The sequence below is a fragment of the Mercenaria mercenaria genome, chromosome 12 (genome assembly GCF_021730395.1).
Source record: "Mercenaria mercenaria strain notata chromosome 12, MADL_Memer_1, whole genome shotgun sequence".
NCBI classification, from domain to species: Eukaryota; Metazoa; Mollusca; class Bivalvia; order Venerida; family Veneridae; genus Mercenaria; species Mercenaria mercenaria.
The window spans coordinates 37029400-37043099 of NC_069372.1; the positions used below are offsets into that span (position 1 = coordinate 37029400).

At 35.4% G+C, this 13700-nt stretch overlaps 1 protein-coding gene across 1 annotated transcript; it reads left to right on the forward strand.

Moving 5' to 3' along the window:
• The first annotated feature begins 1490 nt into the window (after positions 1–1490).
• Positions 1491–11777, forward strand: LOC123535013 (uncharacterized). Its single transcript, XM_053519711.1, has 3 exons — positions 1491–1640; positions 6321–6832; positions 10226–11777. The coding sequence occupies exons 1-3, from the start codon at positions 1535–1537 to the stop codon at positions 11222–11224; spliced, it is 1617 nt and encodes a 538-aa protein (XP_053375686.1). The 5' UTR covers positions 1491–1534; the 3' UTR covers positions 11225–11777.
• Positions 11778–13700: the final 1923 nt, after the last annotated feature.

The window sequence follows — 13700 nt, forward strand, 5'->3', positions numbered from 1 at the left end:
CTGTCTGTACGATTGCTTGCCTTTGATACAACCTTACATGAATCACCATTTTGTATATATAATCTTTAAAACTGAGCATAAGTGCATTAAAATTTCAATGTTCTGACCGATGAAAACATAGACATTTTTAGCGGGCGTACGTAACGTCTTGACCTTAGACTGGCTCCCTGGCTGCATTGTCACGTTATTTTTTTTTCTATTTTTAATTATAGATAATGCAAACAATTTATAAGTAAATCTTAAACCTCTTCAATTGCACATTTTCATCTGATGGCTAAACCATATGTTTCCATGTTCGGAGTTAAGGGCAATAAAATGTTTATATAGAAACAACCCGCTTGAGTTACTTCCACTATCAATGGAGAAAACTATGACAGAACAAACAAAAGGAGGGGAGTCGGGCTACAACTCTAATTTACTCACTGAGGTAGTATGCACACTGTAATTACTCAAAGTAGTGAACGGCGGCACTTTCATACCTCCTACTAGAGAGCTAAATTAACAAAAATCCATAATTTTGAGTCAATTCTTCTCTGTCTGTATGTTGCTCAGGTAAGTAAGTAAATTCTTTATTTATAGAGGGTACTAGTAACCCAATTAGCTAAGCTATTCTTGCCTACCTAGCGGGGAAAGTATACATTTATCCGAGCACGCGCCGGGGATAGATATTCCTGTCTTTCCCTAGGGAAAAACCTTGTCTAAAATATCGTGTACTAAGGTGACGTCACATAGTACTGGTACCATTGTGACGTCATAAACTTTATAAATAATGTCAGAAAATACTCAAACCTATTTGTCTCCACGATCTATTTTGAACATAATAGGCAAGAAAAATGATCTAACATGCCTGCCTGTGTAAGACAGCTGTTTTCCCTACCCTCGGGACAGCATGGATAAAAAACCTCGCTAACGCTCGGTTTTCCATTCCACACTGTCCCTCGGGTAGAGAAAACCCCGTCTTACACAGGCAGGCATGTAAGATCCTTATAATCTTCAATAGGGCCCTCTTAGGACTAGAATGATCATAGTAACAAATATTTAACAGAAATCAAAGAAATTATATATGCATAAAACAAAAAACATGCAAATGTAGTTAGCATTAAACTCCATCTTTTATACAGTTAAATTTAAAACATGGCAATGAAGAAGAGCTTTTGATTTCTGTTTGCAAACAATTCCATAACAACTGGCCCTGAATATAGAAGATTACCTTTAAATATTTCGCAGTTTGTATTTGGTATATAAAAAAATAAGTTTGTATTAGAACAGGACGAGTTTTCTGTCTAGATAATTCGCTTGCTTAAAAAACGTTTCTTTTTTTTACTTCTTTACGACATATGTTCAACTTATCAACTTATTTATGACACCATTTTCCGAAAGCGTGAACCTCTTACGATTTATTACAATAAACAGAAATGATACCGAGAATTACCAGTACCGCAGCGAATGTAAATACGCGTTACAGATAGAAAACAGTGATTGTGAATTCAGCGCAAAATCCCACCTATGTATAATCAGGCAGTGTAAACAAGTAATGGCATGGCGGAAGAAAACATTAGCATTATTTACTTGTATAATTCTTTCAAGTTTACTTTTTCTACAAGGATATATAAACCTTCTTGTGAAGTTACCAACGCGTGGTAAGTTTTTTTTGTGTTTTTGACGCGTTTTATTGATATGAATTAACATTAATTTAGCCTAACAATTACTGTCGAAAATGTCAGTTAGCTAATTGTTTTTGTCTGTATCATGGTTTCTGATGCGTGTACACTATACTGACATTCATGTTACTGTATTCACATGTTGAACAGATTCTATTATCCGATGGGTTTTTTCCCCAATTATTAGATCCGCATGTATAATTATAGATGTATATAATTTCTTCTGGTACCTAGCTAATTAGCTAAAGCACTCTTTTCTTTTTTGGTTTCTTCATATATACTATTATCATGATTATCGTATAGAAAGTTTTTAGTCAAATATTTATTTTCGAAATCTAAGACATTTTAAAAGAGTAAAAAAAATTGAAATGAAAACAATCAATAAAATTCGGATTAAAGATATTTTCATTGTTTGATCTTCGTCTGAAATTTGTTTTGGCATCAAAGAAATAGGTCAGGTGTGTACAGTATGCAAGAAGCTGTATATTAGATAGTTTCCTAGGAAACGCTTCCATATTAAATTAAAACACTTACAGTCTAAGATAAAATGATATTTAAACTGGACACATTAGAATTTTTTATTTAACCATATTTTATTGCTTATATATATATATATATATATATATATATATATATATATATATATATATATATATATATATATATATATATATATATATATATGCAAGTTTAGATACATAAAATTACAACAAAAGCAAATTAGAATTTAATACTAGAAAGTTGTATTTTTTTGCCGTTTTGCAAATTAGATATGATTTTTTTTTCAAACTACACTAGAAACTAAAGAAAATAACTAAAGACAAGACTAGCCAGTAAACTAAAAATATATAGATATTTCTACATAATTTCTTATTTCGTAGAGACAAAAGCCAGTCTATTCTAGAGATTTTCTTTGATGAGTGATGTTAAATGGACATAGGATATAGACTGGCTCAGTTTACTACATTAAGTTATAAATTGTAAAACTAGGAGCTAGTCTTCTATCAGACTAAAGACAAATTATTCAAACTAACTGAAAATATGAAATGTAATTTGAAATTATTGAAAATGCCCAGTCGATAGTGTCGGATTATGTGTAATAAATTATACAGAATAAAGAGTTTGGCTACAAATATATGTTCAAGAAACATGGTCGACTGCCAGGGATTTTATATTTACATTTTTTTTGTTCTTTATCCTTAAGCCTTCTTGCTGCAGGTAGTTTTGTCTTTGTGACCAGTGCAGACCAATATCAGCCGTGCAGGCTGATCATGGTCTGCACTGTTCGCTATTCAGTCAGTAAATTTTCAGTGAACACCCCTCTGAATAGGAAGTGGTACTGCCGAAAGTGAATGATAGACCAGTCCATTTCAGAAATTTAGCAGGGTAAAGGTTAGGCAACGTCATGGTTAAAGTACTATCGTTATAAGCTCTCGTTACATCGTTGCATTCTGTCTATTACTTTGCCTTTCACACAGTATGCGTCCAAAACATACATTTTTGAAAAGTATCGGGAAAAATATTTTCCATTGGGCCACGAAAGCCACAGTGGTTTTAGCCTTCTAGTAGCGCCTAATTATATTACACTGAGTAGGCCTATATAGTCTATAAAGATTTGTATATAAGATAACAAATACATGCAGCTCTATTTTCCGGAAAATTGATTACTTGAGTCCCAGAAAACTAGAAGTCTATTATAGACTGAAAGTTAGCGAGAGAAGGCTCCGTCTCGTCTAACTTGCTTGTTATAAAAAATAAATAAAAATATTTGTCTATTTAAAGTTACTTATGGCAGTTCTTAATGGCTGCACGTTCGGGTTAAAAGTTTTTTTGTACTTTGTAGAGTTTAAAAATAGTTTTTCAGACTTTACGCACAATAATAACCATGGAACTTTCAATCTGATGTTTGAATGGGTAGTACGTTTTTACTGGAGTGAATTAAAAAACAAAACAAAACAAAACAAAATAAAATGTCACGGGGTGAGAAAAATGTGCAGCCAGACCGAGACTCGAACCCGGGGCCTCGGAATACCGTTCTGCCGACTGAGCCACCTGACCGCCATCACATTTTCTACCCGTTTTAATATTTAATATAAGTCCTATACTGTGACATACTCCCAAGCTATGTGGAATTCGTCGGTCAGAGAACAAGGTGAACACGAGCTCGGAGTATATACAGTCGCGGCCCCACGTTGGGCGCCAAATGTCAGGGTGAGAAAAATGTGCAGCCAGACCGGGACTCGAACCCGGGGCCTCGGAATACCGTTCGGAAAGTACCGTTTAAAGTCAAACGGACGTGTGTAAAAATTAATGTACAAGTAAATAGGCAAAACAGAAATGTATATATGAACTTAAGTTGGTTAATCAGATTTTGGTCAGGCGTCGGCTTTGTTCAGAACTTTAATATCTGATCGTTTACACTATATGTGCTCTAGTTAACAAGGTCTCTATGGCTGAGTGGTTAGTGTCGCTGCCTTCGAATCACTTTTCCCACATGGTTGTAGGTTTCAGCTCGATCGCGAGATGTCGATTTCTTTCACGTGAAGTCGTCATCCAGCTAACTTCCGGAGGGTTGGTGGCTCGTCCAAGCTTCGTGATCTTGCCTGAACCCATGTCCGGATAGACACCTGGGTTTTGATATGTTCCTGTATGACCTGAACAAGTTAATGTGATATAAAACCCAAGAAAATTTACCGAAATTATTTATTAAATGATGTGTCTTTGTTAGACAAACAGGTCATGATAAATAATACGTTAAGATGATAGTTTTGTTTATCTCATAAAAGTCATTTTAACGGTCACATTTTCGACATTTTGCCAGATATGTGCATTTTAAAACAAAATAAAGTTTCTACTTTTGTTTCAGTCGTTATAATATATCAATACTAAGTTTTATTCCGGTATTATAAAACATAAAATATGCTGCGATTTCGATAAAATATACTGAAATTTCAATGAAATATAAGTTGTGATTTTAACAAAATGCACTGCGGTTTCGATAAAATTTACTGCGACTTTAATCAATGTTTTTATCATAGATCTAATCGGACACGCACGCACCTGCACGGAACTGTTAATATCAGAAATAATTGTACGCGCCAATTTTGTATCATAGATAAATATCACATCTTTTATCTACCATAAGATTTTATTATCTTCATTAGTTAAAAGGTGACCATTTGATGACCTCGTATTTTTGTTAAGGTTGTCGATCTAGGCTAAAAACAGGATAAAGCGTAGCAAAAGTTCCTTTTAGGGGGCACATCTAAAATATATGAGCCGTGCCATGGGAAAACCAACATAGTGGGTTTGCGACCAGCATGGATCCAGACCAGCCTGTGCATCCGCGCAGTCTGGTCAGGATCCATGCTGTTCGCTAACAGTTTCTCCAAGTCCAATAGGCTTTAAAAGCGAACAGCATGGAGCCTGACCAGACTGCGCGGATGCGCAGGCTGGTCTGGATCCATGCTGGTCACAAACCCACTATGTTGGTTTTCCCATGGCACGGCTCATATAACGATCATCTTGTAAAATTTTGGTTGCAATGTCTGTGTTTTAAATATTGGTCATCAGTGTTTCTTTGAATGTTGCTTTCTATCAAAAGTTTTGCCCAAAATTAAAGCTAAATAATTAAAGTATGGCTAATAATGTAACATTTAACCAAATAGATTCTACTTTTTGCGATTTTTTTAAACTTCACCTTATTTTTGGCTGGCATTTGCCTAAATTGGCGTGAGATTTACAATAGGATAAGTGTATGTAATTTCAATTATATATTAAAGTAGATCAGGGTTGGTTTTGATAATTTCCCGACTGATATATAATAATGATATGCTATGATTGAAATAAAAGTTTTCAAGATAGCACTTTATATTATCTAGAAAATATAAATTAATACCAAAAGAACCAAAATATCAAATTTTACAAGTTTTTAACAGTTTTTTTTTCTCTTGTTTGTCTTGGAAACTAATGTTCTTCATGCTCACAGAGTATGAAAAAGCTGTTAACGGTAGAAAAAAATTGTTCCTTAAATCGGCCAGATAATTATATTTGTCTAAACATTTTATTTAGCTGGTACCCACGTTGTAGATGAGAGACACCAAATTAACAGGGAAGTGATGAGTAGTGTTCAGCAGAAACAAAGAGTTTGCTTCCAAAATTTTAGCTGGTTAAAAAGTTTAGCCTGAAATGATATTGAAGGTTCCACTCCCAAAAATAAAGCTGCATAAAAACACGATGATATAAGCTAGAATCCAACAAAATAACTAAATGTCAGATATAGTTCGAAGTAAAGTACTTAGTTAATCAAACAGATTATTTTCACAGCGGGGCGTTGTATACCATGTTATACGGTGTTCTGTTAGGGCCATCACTATTTCACCGCTTCGACCAGTCAATTGATAAGGGCGATATTGCTGTATTGAAGTTGAAAAGTTCACTTCTTTCAATTCAGAGTTTCAAAGTTATATATTAAGATGCAGGGGTTTTCACTATGTTTTACTATAATCATTTCAATGAACGTAAATGTACAATATACAATATAGTACATGCACTTGTTATCTTTAGCTTTGTGGCACGTCCTTTTGTTTTTTCTTGAGGTATTAATTAACGGTGCACGTCGAACACAGGTTTATTCTAACAGATTTCTTTTACTTTCAGATTACCGACACAAACGTCCGCATGATCCGACTTCCGGTACTGTCAGATCCGGTGTTGCTGGGGAAGTCAAGAGCAATGGTGTTGGCGAGGTCAAGATTAACTTAAAACCTGGCTTCTACAAAATCATCAAAACCAAACCACTGGACAACGCAAGTATTTTCGGAAATGGCAGAAAGATATATCAATATAGCAAGAATTATAATGACATTGTTATACCTAGACCAGATAAAAGGCAAAGGTTTTCTAGTGATTTATTAGATAAAAACGCTCCAATAATCTCTGACGGCCGTCACGGCAATATTGATTGGACGGAACAGGCTGACGACACAGTTGCGAAGGAGCATGCGCAAAGAATTCAGAATCTCCAAAACGCTTGTCATGATGCGGCAATGTACAGAAGGCGCGAACAACGAAAGGGTAACCTTAGTGAGTTCTTTTATTCAAGAGCTCATAAATTTGCATACTGCAAAGTACCAAAATCCGGCAGTACATTCTGGATGAATGTTTTCATGGTAAGTGTTTATAATGATGAAATTTTTGTAAATCAACTAACTACATTAGATACACACTGCGACTGAATAAGTAGACAGAACTTGACAACATTTAAGGGTTGTAGCAATTAATCAGAGAAGAATTATTTGACCTCCTAACTTTAAGTAGTTTCAGTCCTGGCTGATGCCTAATTTAATTTGATAACATAACTGAGCCGCGCCATGAGAAAACCAACATAGTGACTTTGCGACCAGCATGGATCCAGACCAGCCTGCGCATCCGTGCAGTCTGGTCAGGATCCTTGCTGTTCGCTTTTAAAGCCTATTGGCGTTGGAGAAACTGTTAGCGAACAGCATGGATCCTGACCAGACTGCGCGGATGCGCAGGCTGGTCTGGATCCATGCTGGTCGCAAACCCACTATGTTGGTTTTCTCATGGCATGGCTCAATTATGTTAAGGTATTTCTTCACGTTCGGATCAATATTTTTCTACAATGTAGAATTTGGTTAAACTCTGATATTTCTAAACCAGAATATACTTAAAAAAATAGCAAATGATAGGGTCCTGCGCTTGATTTTTGTTCCTAGACTGATTTGAAAAGATTGGATCTCATACAAGTTTTCATAATGGAAATCTATGGAAAAATCACAATTTTATTACATTTTTGCGAATAGACTTATTTACTTCAATGTTGATTTAAATGAAACTTCTAATTAACAGTCGTAAATAAACATATGATCTATGATATGGTGAAATGAAATGTATGTTTTTGAGATATTTACCTATGATTAAAGAGATCACTACATATAAAGCTGATTTCAAGACATTAATATTATGACTTTTTAATGTATCAAACATTTTAAAATCATATTTGATCTTTTAAGATATAGTAGCACTGCCGTTTTTAGCTCACCTGGCCCCAATTTCACGAACAAACTTAAGTAATTGCTTAGCCAAGTCTGTTATTTCATATGCTTGTTTTTGTCTTTTATGCGTTTTCAATGTTGACTTTTTCATCCATAACAGAACCATATATGTCTATTTCATTGATCAAAACACAATAATTCTGTATTTTACAGAAAACGAAGTATAGAAATAAGAATATACTTGAGCAAATACTTAAGTTCGTTATACCGTGCTTAAAGAGAAATATCATATTTGCGTGGAAAAAATAGGTACTGCAGACAAATATTACTAACCATAGTGTATTTTAGCTATAAGTACATTGTTATAGAAAAAATAAACTTTAAATAACAATTACTTAAGTAATAACACGATTTTGAAATAACAGACTTAACTAAGTAATTACTTAAGTTTTTTCGTGAAATTGGGGCCTGAAATTTACTCAGGATGAGCTATTAGTATAGGTGGATAGTCCGGCGTCTGGCGTCAACATTTTTACTTAAACATTTTCTTCTCTTAAACTACTAGCCAGAATCACACCAAACTTGGTCAGTAGCATACTGGCATGGAGCTCTGTCAAGTTTGTCCAAATGGTTCACCTTGGCCCCTTTAAGGGGCCGCCAGAGCAAAAAAATAGAAAAAAAAAACAACCTTTAATGAACTACTTTACATGAACCGCGTGATGGCTCTTCATCAAACTTGGTCTGTAACATTATTATAAAGTCTTCTGCCAATTTTTTGAAAGTTGGGACACTTGGCCCCTTTTAAGGGCCGCTAGAGCTAAAATTAGAAATGCCTTTAAACGACATCTTCTCATGAATTGCATGATGGATTTTCATGAAACTTAGTCTGTAGCATCGTTATAAGGTCCTCTCCCAAATTTGTTCAGATTGGTGCAGGGACCGCTAGAGCTAAAGTAAGAAATACCTGTAAATGACTTCTTCTCATGATCTGTTGAATGGATCTTCATCAAACTTGCTTTGTAGCATCATTATAAAGTCCTCTCCAAAATTTGTTTAAATGGGGACAGAAGGCCTCTTGTAGGGGCCGCTAGGTCGAAAAATTAAAATAGCTCTTAACGATTTCTTTTTATGAACCGCTCGATGGATCTTCATTAAACTTGGACTGTAGCATCATTTTAAAGTCTAGCCACTGGTAAAGCCCCAAGGTTTAGTTTTCAATGTTAGTGAGCACAAAAAAACAACAACAACAACAACAAACAAACAAACACTAACAAAAACAAGAGCTGTCTAATGACAGCGCGCTCGACTATTCAAAGAATTGTCAATAAAATATGGATTTTGTGATAGTACTGTTACAACTGTGTCACAGTAAGGGTCTTTAATTTACTTATTGGCAGAAATTTGTATGCAGTATTTACACATTACGTACAAAGGGGGCATAGTTCTGTTTAAATACAAGTCCAAGATATGCGACCTTATACACTGACCCTTAACATAGCTTTGTAGTCTCAGTCCAATAGTCTTAGTACTTAGAAAGATTTTCGTTGAACAAAACCTCAACCTGAACTTAGTAGACAAAGGGGTATAAGTCTGCTAAAATACAATTCAGAGTTATTGGACTTGGCCCAGTGACCCCAAGACATGTGTGAAGGTTCAATACTATAGCCCCCAAGTATGTACAAAGGCAGAAAATTGTACCCCGTATTAACACGTGACTTTTCTGAGTATAAAAAGGCACATAATTTTGTTAAAATAAAAGTTAGGCTTCTAGGACCTGGACCTGTGACTATACTTACTGATCCTAAAGACATGTGTTAAGTTTGAATCCAATGTATCAAGCCATTGCAGAGAAAGTTATCATTATGAATAATTTTAACCAATTTTTTAAGTTTAAAAGGGGCATAACTCTGAAAATATTGCCGACAGAGTAATGTCCCCTGTCATACATGTGCACATTGTCACTATATGCAAGTATTCCAAGTCTCAGTTGAATATCTTAGATAGTGTTCAAGATATTTGACTTTATCAAAAACTTTCACCAAATGTTTTAAGTTAAAAAGGGGCATAATTCTGAAAATATTGCTGACAGAGTAATGTCCCTTGTCATACATGTCCACACTGTCACTATATGCAAGCATTCCAAGTCTCAGTTGAATATCTTTGATAGTGTTCAAGATATATTTATCTTTATCAAAAACTTTAACCAACGTCGACGCCGATGCCGGGGTGAGTAGTATAGCTCTCCATATTCTTCGAATAGTCGAGCTAATAAAAACACAAACAAACAAAACCACAAACAAAAATAAAACAAAACAAATGTGCATCATTCAAATAAACTATTAGCATCGCATTGAAAAATATGCACTACTTCTTTTGTGGTGCAGTCTTTCCGCTGCAAAACACGGGCATCTGTAATAACCCTTAGCGGTACTCTCAACATCAAAATAAACAAACCTCAATACCACGAAGACAGAATTCTGCGTCAGTTTTATTTGTAAAGTCAGCATAAGGGAAGTACATGATAATCACCGTATTATTTTTTTTCAGATTCTCAGCAGGGGAGAGAACTATTCCAAGCTGGTTTCGCGAATGTCACGGGCGGAAATACACGAACGCACACGATTATTCATTACAGACCCAGGGCGAATCCTGCACAACAATATTCCAACTATTATGTCTTCCAGAAATCCATTTTCTAGACTTTTCTCTGCCTATGTTGATAAAGTGTTTATTCCACTGTTTTGGCAGCAATTTACATATATGAACAACGTTACTGTATTGCCGTCGTATTATATAAATGATACGATAGACATATTAAAATCTTCTAACGTGCCTTTAAGCAGTCGACTAGCTAAATATAAAGATAGCTTACGAGAAAAGGGAATGCTAATACAGAAAAATGTAACTCAAAAAATAACACCAGTATGCGCAAATAATGCAAGTTTTGAGGACTTTTTAAGATTTATTATATCTGAAATAAAATCCAACCGGGCGTTGGAGCCCCACTGGGCTCCAATTTCGCACCTGTGCCATCCATGCAAATTCAACACATTTAAAATCATTAAACAAGAAACATTTTCAAAGGATGTAGAACATACGTTAAAAAGCGTGGGAGTAAATCTTGCACGTTTTGAATGGTTGGAAAATTCTTTAAATGAAAATAGGGCAGAGAACTCTATTCCAGGGATTATAGCTGTGATAAGGAATAAATTTAAGCAGAGATCGGTGAGTAACTGCATCAACCAAACTGGAATCCTAATAAGACTGTGGAAATCTTTACAAATTCAGGGATTTATAAATAAAGGAATTGACTTCCCCCAAAAATTACTCCATTTAGATTGGAACAAATATAGTCATAAAGTAACGGAAGTAGTGTTAGACGCCATTTCGCAAAAACCGATGACGTCAGCAGATCGGTTGGAGCAGCGTGACTATTTTTTGAAGCAGGCTTACAGCGAATTGCCGTCGGACGTTATTTCAGATATTCAAGACATTTATTACTTAGATTTTATACTATTTGACTATTCAGTGAACCCTCCTAAATGATTTTCCGTTTTAGGAAAATATTCTATACTATTTGATTATTCAGTGAACCCTCGTAAATGATTTTCCGTTTTAGGAAAAGATTTTATACTATTTGACTATTCAATGGTGAACCCTCCTAAACGATTTTTCGTTTTAAGAAAACATTTGATACTATTTGACTATTCAGTGAACCCTCCTAAATGATTTTCCGTTTTTAGGAAAATCAGATTTGTTGTAACTTTCCGTACTTGAAAATCCAAGAACCGCTTTCATTTCTTTTGTTTGTTCCTATGAGAAAGATCCATTTCCAAAATAGTTATTTTTTCGTAATTTTGCTGTCAGAGTAGTTGTGAATATGTACCAGATGAAAAAAGACAAAGCAGACTATAAGACTCTCTCACTGGTTGAAGGTGCAGATGGGAATATCAGGCCTCGAGGATAAATGTTTAAGGCGGTAACGAGGTCAAAACAGTTACCCTCGAGCCGGATTTTCCCACCTGCACATACCACCAGTGATTGAATCTTTTTCTTGCATGCCATATTCAACAAATAATAAATGGTAAAACTAAATTCAAACAAATGACTTTCTTATAGCACTTTTTCTTACACTAGCGTAGTAACAAAGTACGTCATGAAGATACAAAGACAAACGCAACGTAATAGTTCCGGTTTTGTTTTATCATCTGCAGCGAAACGTTATTTTTTTCCGTAAAATATGTTTTTTTGAAAACCGAGAAATATATTGTAAGGAACAAAGAGGAACTATCAAGGTGTTTGATTTTTTATCCAGTTTTACCTAACATTATTATAATTACTAAACGAACCTACTACACAGATGTAGTTCGTTATACGTCATTTAGAGCATGAAAGTCATCTTACACCCTGGGGTGTAATAAGATGGAGTTTTCCAGCACCGGTGAAATCACAAGAAATTTGTCTGGTATGCCAACGCCCGGTTTTGCATGCCACAATGTTCCTCGGGTAGGGAAAAACCCGTCTAACACAGACAGGCATGTAATATCCTAGTAGTAATAAATGAAATACCTTGATAGTGTTTCTTTGTTCCTTATAACATATTTCTCGATTTAAAAAACATGTTACGAAAAAAACAACAAAATAAAACATAACGTTTCACTGCAGATGATAAAACAAAACCGGAACTATTACGTTGTTTTCGTCTTTGTGACGTCATGACGTACTTCCTATTTACGGACATAAAGTTCCCGCCCTTTGTTAATACGCTATAATAAGAAACAAGAGGGCCATGATGGCCCTATATCGCTCACCAGAGTTCATCTGTCCTACTGACCTAGTTTTTGACCCCACATGACCCAGTTTCGAATTTGACCTACAGATAATTCTGACCAAGTTTCATAAAGATTGGGTCACAACTGCGATCTCTAGAGTGTTCACAAGCTTTTCCTTTGATTTGACCAGGTGACCTAGTTTTTGACCCTACATGACCCAGTTTCAAACTTGACCTAGAAATCATCAAGACAAAAATTCTGATCAAGTTTCATAAAGACTGAGTCACAACTGTTGCCTTTAGAGTGTTCACACACTTTTCCTTTGATTTGACCATGTGAGCTAGTTGTTGACCCCACATGACCAAGATTCAAACTTGACCTAGAGATCATCAAGACAAACATTCTGACTAAGTTTCATACAGAATGAGTCACAACAGTGGCCTCCGGATTGTTCACAAGCTTTTCCTTTGATCTGGCCTACTGATCTAGTTTTTGACCACGAATGAACCGGTTTAGATTGACCTAGACATCATCAAGACAAACATTTTGACCAAGTTTTAGAAATATTGAGTCACAACTGTGGCCTATAGAGTGTTCACAAGCTTTTACTTTGATCTAGCCTACTGACCTAGTTTTTGAACTCCACATGACCCAGTTTCAGCACTGACCTAGAGATCATCAAGGCAAACATTCTGACAAAGTTTCATAAATGTTGGGTCACAACTTTGGCCTCTAGTGTTCACAAGCTTTTCCTTTGATCTGGCATACTGACCTAGTTATTGACCCCACTTGACCCAGGTTCGGACTTTCCCTAGAGATCATCAAGAAAAACATTCTGACAAAGTTTCATGAAGATTGAGTCACAACTGTGACCTCTTGAGTGTTCACAAACTTTTCCTTTGATCTGGCCTACTGACCTAGTTTTTGACTCCACATGACCCAGTTTCGAACTTGACCTAGAAATCATCTAGATAAACATTTGGCCAAGTTTCATAAAGATTGAGTCACAACTGTAGCTATAAACAGTAAGTTGTGTGACAATACTCGATCCCATTTTCCAGAGTTTAGAACAGTCAAATTAAAACACAAGGAAATGTATAGTCTTTGTCCCATTTGTATTTCTTTTTCAACAAGCGCGTCCAGATTCTTGAAAATAGAATTGAAATATCTTCTTTTGGTTATGCATTTATCAAATAAGCTTTGTTTTTTTCGGCGTATCAAAGGAACCATATTCGTATCTGATGTCAGTA